We start from the raw sequence: 10,610 nt of genomic DNA on the forward strand, positions 1-10,610 counted from the left end.
GAAATCTGGAGCAGTAAACGTTAACTATCTCTTTGATATCATTTGATATTAGTACAGCACGTTTTGTAATATACGAATGCCTTTTAACAACTTGCAGAGATGTAAAAGTTGCTTTAGATGGTTAATTGACAATATTAAACATAATGATGCTTTTTTTTCCTCCTTCAGTGTTATGTTATGTGGCAGCGCTGTTGACTGCAAGGGAAGTCATTATTCCTGGAAGATGCTAAGCTGGTAAAAACTATTAATTTAACTTTTATTTCTTTCCCCCCGAAAGCACAGTGCAGTAGTGTGCTTATAGCTGGTCGCTGTATATATCTGGTGAACATAGTAGCCATTACACTATAATGATAATACTAGTTTGCTGTGACATTGGATATGCCAATACCAGCAAGGTTCACATAACCTTCAATTATGCACAATTTATTTCTACAGTATATGGAGTTCATTGAAAATGGGATGTCTGTCAAACAGTCACCTCCTGAAAAGGCCACTAGAATGCCTCTGTTGTGACAACTATGGTTTTGATGTGTGATGTCTTGGGAAACGTCTTATTTGACAGCAGAGAGGTGAATCATGTGGTCCATTAAAAAAATAAAATAAAAGTGACACTTATATTGTTTACTTTAATTGTATTCTCAATAGAGCATCCTCTGCAGTGTGAGCCAGTGGTGTGTGTATAGGGTAGCAGTACTAGTGGCAGGGAACCAGGCTCACTTTTGAGGCATTGTTGGAAGCACCAAGGCGTGCTAACGCAATGTCATGCTTGGCTGCAGCTCACAGTGGCTGGGGTTCACACTGAGGGGCAGAAGACTTGAGGGACATCCAGCTCAGCCCTTATATCCTGCACTGTGCCCTTTTTGGTTTAAAGCAGTCGACCACCCCAACACCCCTGCCCACTCCCTGCTCACTTTGTCATGTACAATTGATTTTAATATGAGTCAATCATGTCTGCTTAAGCATGATAAGGGGATATGTGTTGACTTGTCTTTATGAGTGTGTCCCTTGTGTACACATTTTTGCTTGTGCACAGACCATTGCCATGTCCAGTTAAATAATATTTATGATCACTATGGATTTGTTTGTTGGTGAGTCATAGGGGGGTGACCTATAAATGTCAAGGAACTGCCCCCACTCTCTCTTTTGAACTAGTCTGGTTTCTTATGCAGGCTCCACTTACTGTGTTCATAGATTACCTCTAAGGATGTGCTTATCTCTGTTATATTGGTTTGATTTTTAATTTGTAGTTTTTACACTTGAAGTAACAGCTTACTTTTATCTCCCAAACATCATTTAACAAATAAAAGTCTCTCCACTAGCGTAAGCTCTACTTAGAAAAGCACATGAGCAGCATTTTTTTCTGAATAGGAGCTTTTAGCCTTTACAAATGAACTAATACCAATACCAAAGTGGTGATTGTAATGGGCCGACACTGTTTTTCGTTTTGGACTGATCATCACTGTCACTTAATCAAAATATGCACTGGCAGGCTCGATAAGATGTAGTGCTTGCCACTAGGGCTGGAACTAATGAATATTTTCATTATCAATTAATTTGTTGATTATTACTAATCTAATAATAATTCCCAAAGCCCAATGTGACATCATCAAAATGTTTATTTGTTTCCAACCAACAGTTTAAAATCCAAATATATTCAATTTGGAAAGATGTATTAGAACAGGGGTGGCCAACCAGTTCAGCATAAAGAGCCACAAAAAAAACACGCACCATAGCAAAAAGCCACACAACACACGTCCATATTACAACAGTGACTTCCAGATCTAATGAAAGTCATAATACATAGCAGTTTTCATAGTTGTTTTTTTTCTTACTTAGATTGACTCAGTGGGAAACCTGCCAGTCTTTGTTATCCACAATCCTTTTTAGGTCTGGATGTACTCCTGTTGTGGCCACTCTTTCACTCATTTGTCACTAGAGGGGCTTTCAAACAATCAGCAGTAAAAGGGTTAATGAGGAAGGTGATCGGTGGCTGCTTTTTTTCCTCAGGATGCAGAATCTGTCCATAAAAAAAACTCTGCTGCATTATTTTTTATTTTAAAATAAAAATAATAAAAAAATCTACCAATAACACAGCCCCCAGCCACACAGAAGGAGCCTTAAAGGAGCAGGCAAAGAGCCGCATGTGGCTTAAGAGCCACAGGTTCGCCACCCGTGTATTAGAACAATATAAAACAAAAACAAAACAGTAAATCCTCACGATCTTCATGTTTGGCTTTGGCCTTGACGTTTTTTCTTTTTTTTTTCTTTTCAGGAGAGTCAAAATCAAAGCTCAACAAAGAAAAAAACACTTTAATATGCATTAGCCATAGGAGAGGATTCACTTACCTATAGCAGTGCTCTTTTTCACATTACCCAGTGAGTGACAGTAAACAATCCATCCCCACACCTCCTCTATATTTGTCCTCCTCTGTCTCCTTATTGCTCATGTACTCTATTTAAGTCCAGTCCAAATCACAATCATTGCCTTCAAATCATGCCACTGTCTTGAGGCGTTTTTATTCTGTCAATCTTGTCGTTCTCCTCTCTCATCATCCCATTTCTTGCACTGTTGTCCTCTTTCCACTTTCTTTTCATTGGATGTTGCCTCTCAATTTTAATTTAAGACAGAACGCTCTGCACGCACATGCATATACACACACACACACACACACACACACACACACACACACACACACACACACACACACACACACAGTTAACCTACAAAAAACAAGAAAGGCACAAACCTTCAATGATGTGATGGTGTGTTGCCAGGTAATGATCTTTAATTACAGCCAGTATAATGCACACAGGTAAGCTACTAGAAACAGCTTGCTAGGAGCATTACACACATTTATGGCACCATACATTTTCAACTCTTGAATGTGGCTATCCTCTGCACGGCTCCTTTTTGTATGTAAAAGCAAAATATTTGTTGGTTTTCAACAGCACAGTACATACAGTCTCACACTCACATAGACAAAACGATGAGGTTGTTTTGCATTTGTTGTGTGACCTTAGTGGTAATGTACAGCCATCCATTAGAGGAGAGGAAGTTGTGAGTTGCAGCCATACTCCCGTAACAAGAATTAACTGATTAGTTGCATTCCTATTTAAATATTGTGCACTAAATGGAATTTCTTGTTTAATATATTTTAGTTTTGTGTATTTTTACCTGGTCCTGCAATAAATTGCCCCCGGATGTTTCACTTGTAGATGGAAAAAAACATGGCAAATAGTTATCGTTAGACAGAACATGCAGCAAACTGCCAAGCCAGCTAGCTGTGTTGTGAATTATGGCAGGTGTAGAAATGTGTTTGATCTTGCTAATTTCAACTTGCTGTGTCAGTCACTGACTACTGACAGTCACTGATATTGACTACTCTCTTCATAAAGTGATCAAATACTGCAAACATAAGAGTGGAGAGAAGGGGAGGAAGCGAGAGATGAGATGAAAAAGGCTCATCTGCGTGTGTATTAGAAGTGGCAAATGGACCAAATGATATGAATTCCTCTCTGCAGCTATTTCAGATAGAAAAAAATATCAGACAGGGTCTTTTATATTCCTACAAAATGCCACTCTATCAGGCATTTAATAAACCCCCATATTGAAATTCCTGATGATATTCTCAAACCATTCAGGGCAGCTATAAGTCTGCTTTGTTTGAGATTTTACTTGTCTCATGCTGCAACAGAACCAGTGTGTCAGTAGCTGGTTAAAAGGCTGTGGGCTGTGAGACTTAAAGTTTAAAGACACATTTTAGAGCAAAGCTGAAACAAAGCAGAGACATAAGAACCACAGTCTGCCATCTCTTTTATTATTGTTTTTCAAGTATTTTGCTTTTCCATTCTGCCTTCCAGCAAATTTAGGGACAGTGGCAGACTGAGGAAATGTGATAGATTGGTAGTTTAGCAGAATCGCATTGTGTTCATGTTTTACAGACATACAGAAAATACCAATCTCCAGGCTTTCTCATGTGTTGACTGTTTTTCTCCAATCTCTTAACAGCTCTTCATGTAGATGAGTTCATTGTCACCACAATGGTGGCAGGCGGTGTAGCTTTAATAGTCAGGGAAAGAAAAAGACAGGCAAGCGCTGCTGCAGTCCAGAATTCACTTTCTGTCTCTCTACTGAGGCTCCCTGCCTAAATCAGTCTGCGTACTAACGTCTCCAAACTTCAAGAGAGCAGAAGAGGAGGGAGGAGGAGAGAGATGATTAAAAGCTCATCTGCATCAGTTGAAGCAGCAAATATAAATGGAGCAAATGATCCTACATGAGGAAATGTGAACTCTGTTTTTTGCTGCTATTTGCAGATGGAATAAAGAAATACCTCTCACACGGTTTCTAATATTGGACAGAAAAGGTTTTCTAATAGTCTGCTATTACAGCTACGTATCGGAACATCGATACAAGAGTGCAAGACGTTGCCACATCACTGCGCAGATCCCAAAAAGTTGAAAATTGATCTGGTTCGAAATGAATGCACCTTAAAACATTTTACAGTGCCATCATCTACTTACTCTTTCAAAAGAACAAAACAGCATGCAACATACACAAAATATCAACTAACCCTACTTGCCCCTAACTCCTGCTGAAGCAATATGCATTTTATTTCCAAGGACTTGCACGAATTCGGTGTTGTTCAAAGTGCTAGTTTAGATGGATGACAATGACCCTGAAATTGAGGTAAACAATACCCAGTTGCCAACATCTAAGTGAAAAATGCATCCCGTTGGGGACTGTCCAAAATGTTGTCCTTTTGTCACTGTTTATTCTTAAAGGAGAACTCCACCAATGTTATACATCAAAGTATGTTGTAAAGGTCTTGGGCAGTACTACCGCATATGTAGGAAAAGTTGTTGTCTGGCCGTGCCAGAGGAATCTACGCAAAATCTGGTAAATCTCCTCAAATGATGTCACTTGAGTCAGCATCGGTTGGGGCTGAAGACTACAAGTTTAAAAATGAAAACGAAGAAACTGGGGGCATCGAGTTAGAAGTGAGGTTACCAGACTGCTGTAGCCCTCCGCATCTCTGCTTAAGGCTAGAGGCTACATTAGCTAGCATAACACAACACAACTGTCGGCGGTCGAAAGGAATTGTGTCTGTGCCAGGTTATGACCTGGAAGAAGAAGAGGGGGGCTGAGAAAAGAGTGAAATGATATATCTGTGGAGTACTCTTTTAACTAGTGATAGCAGTTGATATGATTTTTAGGTTGTTGTTTTTTGTACTCGGTAAAGTGTTTTTTTATTTAGTGATTTTCAATCAAAATGAAAACACTTGAACAGAATTGAAATACACTAACTCTTAGTGTATCTATGATTTTTATATCCAAGTGCTTATCACGTATCTAAGTCCGTTTCAAACTGCCAGAGAGGGATAAATGCACGACCTTACTTTGACAGCATACGTTCAATATATGACAACAATTTTGTCTTCGAAATTCCACTTGATTCGTTCCCCTATAAAGCCAGTGTCAGTTGTTGGTTTAAGAAGTTTAAGGACCTGTGAGTTGAGACATGTTTTGCAATCTCTCAGCCGTGTTTTACAGCTTAGATGAATGCATATGTTGAAAAGCTTGCGAGGCTTCAAAGGAAGGGACAGCTAGGACGCAGGTCACAGACGGGCAAAGTGAGAAGGAACTGAAAATGCCAGCACTTTGATGTTCACCACTAAAGGCCAGGGCCTTGTTAGGAAAAAAGGAAATGCAATTTTGAATAAGAGGTCTTATTGAAGTGTGGGTTTTTTTTACTGAAAAATGTATGCCAGTACTTTGATGTTCAGTTTGTGTTTTTCCATATATGATCAGGGTGCAGAAAATAGTAACATTATAATTCATGGGAGTACATACTAAAATAAATAAGATGCTGATGTTTGAATTTTGACAAAAACTGATGTCCGATAATACTTGCTATCATGTTCTATTTCTTTCTCTTCAAGAAGAGAGAAATGGCATCAGTTTAACATTTCAACAGAGGTGTAAACAAGATATTAAAATGCAAATTGCTGATATCACAATTGATAATTTTCACAACATCAGAACCTGTGAGCATGTTATTTGTATGTGGGGCATCGCCCTGATCGAGCACAAAGAAACAGGCATGCGGGGGTAAGAGGGAGGGGAGAACGGGCGTGGAGCAAGAGGGTCGACAGTGGGGAATGATTTGTCATCTTTTAAAAATTGACACTACAACAACAGGAAGAGAGAGCAAAAAGGATGAGATAATGAGAGGAGACTTGGATTTTCAGATGCGGTAAATGTTCAGTCACAGCAACAAGGCAACACACTACTCATTTCATCCTTTTAAAATCCCCCTGCTGCCTCTTGTTTGCCTAACTTTTGTGTGCATGTTTGTGTGTGTGCGTGCGTGATGGTTGGATTTCATTGCTTTTGCAGTCGGTTCCTTCTTGTCTGCTCTCTTTCCTCCCTTTATCCTTATTTATTTGTCAGAGGTTGTGTTCAGGGACGTTCCTTGTCATTCGTCAGCGCAGCCCATAAAACACACTGTCATGACTGACTGGCCACGCTCCAAACTCATTACCGATTGGCTGACAGAGCGGGTCGCTCAGTTCTGCTCTGCTGTGTTTGACTCCTGTTTGCCAGACATTTCAGGCTCAGGAAACTTTAAATGCGATGGTGTCTTTCCTCGCGCCACTCCTCTCAGCCTCACGCTCAAGGTCACATGAATATGGATTTTTCCGCTTCTTCCGGCGCACACATGCTGATGATGAAGTCTAAGATCTACTCAGAGGGATTATAATTCAGAACGTAGGTCTGATCTGAGCCGTCACTCTGTTCCACTGTCTAGAGTTGTGTTTTCGGAAACCAGAGGGGAGGGCTGGAGGCTGAGAAAGGAGAGCGGGGGGGAGGGCGAGGTAAAAGAAATACGAAAGATGAAGAGGACTACTGTAGGAGCATAGAGCTGAGATGAAGAGTGGAGGAATGAGACTGGATCATAATGGTGGAATCAGGTGGGAGGTTGTCATGTAAGAGAACAGGGAAACAGACTGGGAGATTGGAAAAGGGCAATGCACAATGTTATTGAGTTTCTGTTGCGGCTGATCAGCCATATCCATTTCATCATATTGAGCTCGCTGCATGCCACAGTCTGCTGCAGAACATTTGTCCTCATCAGTGTTTGTACACACAGCATACGCTTCCATGGAGTGTGTTTGTGTGTGTGTATTCATCTAAACTAACTGTGTGCACGGTGAGCTCATTTGTGTACCTTTGCTTTATTGTGCATATGCTTACTAAAGTGCTTCTTTGTGATTTCCTAATGCTTTTTATATTTTCATCATTTTGTTTTTGCTGCAGAATGAAGAACAGAACGACATTTTTTTCAACCTTTCAACTCCCTTTCTTGTTTGTAATTGAATCTGATTAACCCCTTGCTTGCTTCCATTCACCTGAACGAATCCCTTCTTCCTGCTCTCCTCCCTCATACTCACAGTTGTGCTCACTGCTTTGTCCCTCTGTTTTTCGCACACAGAAAACAACAAGGCACCTTTGCAAAGGTCTCGCTCTCGGCAGAATATAAATTTAGGTTCAGCGGTGGTGAAAGCTCCCCCTGCCAAGGAGGCCCATAACGAGTCTGAGGGCCATCCATCTGCAGCCCGCGCCAAGACTGCTGCATGTTCGGAGTCAGGCCGCAGGTACAGGAACACCCCGAGTCACAGCCACTGGCTGGACAGAGAGAGGGTGGTGGAGAGAGAGACGGTTAAGCTGACGGAAAATAAGATGGAGGTTGAAGCAGAGCCTCCGGCCTTCCAGCCGTCCTCCACTGCTGCTGCGGTCAGCAGCTGTAGCAGCAATGGAGAGTCCGATTTAGAGGCTCTCCTGGCCAAACTCAGGGCCTTGTGAGGTTCCTTTGCATAGTCTCTGAAACTACATACATTTACAGTATGTTTGTACCCACACATATTAACACACTCCAATGTGACCAAAAAGATTTAGCTGCAACAATTTAGTAAAGAAGCAGAATATGTAGTTGGTAAGAAAAGGATTTGTCATTGCGTAAATAGCAGGGCAATTGAATTAAGCAATAACATCAAATAACCAACAAGGATTTTTTTAAAGCTTTGTAGAAAATACATTTGTATAAAACAACCAATACATTTATGGACCATGCTTTTAACACTCGGTACATTTCTAAAAGAATATTGAGAAAGGTGGAACACAGAATGTCCTCAGAAATAAATAATATATTGTGATTCAATGGAAACACTTAAGCATATTACCAAAATGCAACCCAAATATATTCAGCAGTATCTACCGGATCCTGTAAAGTGCACTGCCAAAAGCGATGGCTGTCATTCATATATTCCTAACTATGAGAATATAATATAACGTTTTCTCTGAAAGTAAAAGATGCAATGTAGGTAAGCACTTTCTTTATATTCTAGAAGTATGCAATATTAGGTTATCACATTTTCTTTCACATTGGCATTTCCTTCAATAGCTTCTGTAGCATTTATTTTACACATTTATCATATTATCTTGTACTACCTGGATTTTAGTTTTTAATTACACATCAGTTACTTTCATATGCATGTTAGAATTAAAAGACGTTAAGCTTATATCTGCATTTATTACTTTCAGTATTTAATTATTTTCAATGTTTTTCTCTCTTTTTTTCTTCTTCGTTGAGTCTTTTTCATTCCCACAATGGGGTGTCTTTTATATTCAAAGCATTGATCTAATTGTTTGTATTTTCTAAAAAGAAAGCATTCTATAAAACTATAAATATGTATACACAAAGGATTAATGAATACGAGTTATGCCCTTTGATTGTACTTTCACAAGATAGAACAGTAATTAGATGTTACTTGACAAGTCGAGTTTGGTTTTACTGGGCTGCTTTATCTCATTTATACACAGTGAGAACAAGTCTGCAGAAAGTTAACAGTATCTGAGAGTATTATTGTTCAAAATGTGGCACAAAAGAAACAAGTTCATCCAGCCACAAGTTAACCAGAGTTGATGCTGCTTTTCGCCACCTACATTCCTACCAAAATTACTCATATCTTAAGCATGATTGTTGTCTCTTTATCCGCTCACTTTTATATAGACCCGTTTACAATAAAATGAAGCAAAAAAAATACGTTGTCTTGTTTCATAAATCACGAAAGTTTCAACTGTATGACTGAAATGAATACATGTCAATGTTTGTGTGGCTGTTAGTGTTTATTTATGCTTGTTTTATTCTCAGTGTTGTTGCGTATAGTCATTATTCTTTAACATTTACCAAGTTAGAGTGCAGAAACACGTATCACAGCCTCTCTGTGGCTAATTTAAATAGTTGCATTGATCAAGTATACGACTTGATTCGTGATAAATAGGACTTTAGTATTCAGCCTTCAGTTAGGTTGTATGTGCTTGTAATTGTAATAAAGATATTTGGGGAATATGTTAGCAGCACCTGCCAGCTGAACTGACACTTTGATGGTGGCGACGACATGAGACAATCAACACAGGCCCAAATGGCTCAGATCATCTGTGCCCAAATTCTCCCAAGTGATGATTTACTCTACCCCCTGTACTGTTTTGTTTCTGCATTTGCTTGGCTTTTAGGTGGGCATTCCTTTAGCAGGACAACGTGCTGCTAAGAGAAAACTGTAAGTGTTACTACATGTTTTTGTTCATATATAGGTGGTCTGGCTGTTGCGACTTTTGTATGTTCCTCTGTTTCTTGTTGATTCTTTATGTATAATTACTTATTTCTAAAATGTGATAAATGGGCTCTTCAAAAATGTAGCGTCTTGGTCAATACAAAAAGAAGTTATAGTGTGCTGTGTCCTTGTAGAAGTTCTCTAAGTTGTTTGTGCATAATTTGCTACATAATGATCTGTTTTCTTATGATTTATGAATGGGTTTGCTCATAAACCTCTACATAATCATGTGTACACATAATACAAATCCAGCTTTATCATAGTTTCCGTGCATCTGCGTTAAATTGTCTAAATAAAAGTCACACCTGACTCGAAGCTTGTTAAGAGCATGTGTGAACTTTTATCTCTGTCTTTTATTAATTAAACAAGACATTAAAAAGGCGCTGTGCTGAACATATGCCTCATTTAAAGCATAAATCAGTTGTACATAAATATAGAGGAAATAAAGTCCAAAACGTCCCATCAAATGTGGACCTACTGTAGACAGAGTTACAGAGAGAGCGAGACATCTGCCGACCAGTTAATCCACTATCTGACAAGGTCTGCTTGCCGTAGCCTGGCAGCTGGTGAATCTTCACCACTTGGAGCGACACAACTGTCCCCATCTGGAGCGGAGCCCGAGACAAACGCCTTACCGGTAATGCAGTCAGCGGTTTGGGAGAGCGAAGCAGTTGTTGTTCCTCCAGTGGCCTTGATTCAGCTTTAGCTGGCTGCTGTGTGCTTTTTACTGAACCCTTTATAATCAAACCACTTTCTTTTAAGGTCTTTCACGGTTCTCTGCGAGGACCAGTCACCTTCTTCAGTACGTCAGCTTTTTGTAAAACTGCTGCCTCTGCTTCGTAAGAGTTTATTTGTTCGTTTTTTTTCCCCCCTTTTTCTTTCCAATGCCACGGAGAATAACCTCCGTTGAATGTTATTTTGATCTGCGAGATTGTGTG

General features: G+C 39.7%; 1 protein-coding gene across 4 annotated transcripts in view; it reads left to right on the forward strand.

The window, feature by feature from the left end:
* The window catches only part of LOC114555081 (protein diaphanous homolog 3), a 192,194-nt gene extending 183,088 nt beyond the window's left edge, over positions 1-9,106 (forward strand). For all 4 annotated transcript variants that reach the window (XM_028577187.1, XM_028577211.1, XM_028577195.1 and 1 more), the window contains one exon: positions 7,494-9,106. In XM_028577187.1, coding sequence (XP_028432988.1) covers positions 7,494-7,864 — 371 coding nt within the window. In that variant the 3' untranslated portion in view covers positions 7,865-9,106. The remainder of the gene's footprint in view (positions 1-7,493) is intronic.
* Positions 9,107-10,610: the final 1,504 nt, after the last annotated feature.

Source organism: Perca flavescens, chromosome 1 (genome assembly GCF_004354835.1).
Source record: "Perca flavescens isolate YP-PL-M2 chromosome 1, PFLA_1.0, whole genome shotgun sequence".
NCBI lineage: Eukaryota > Metazoa > Chordata > Actinopteri > Perciformes > Percidae > Perca > Perca flavescens.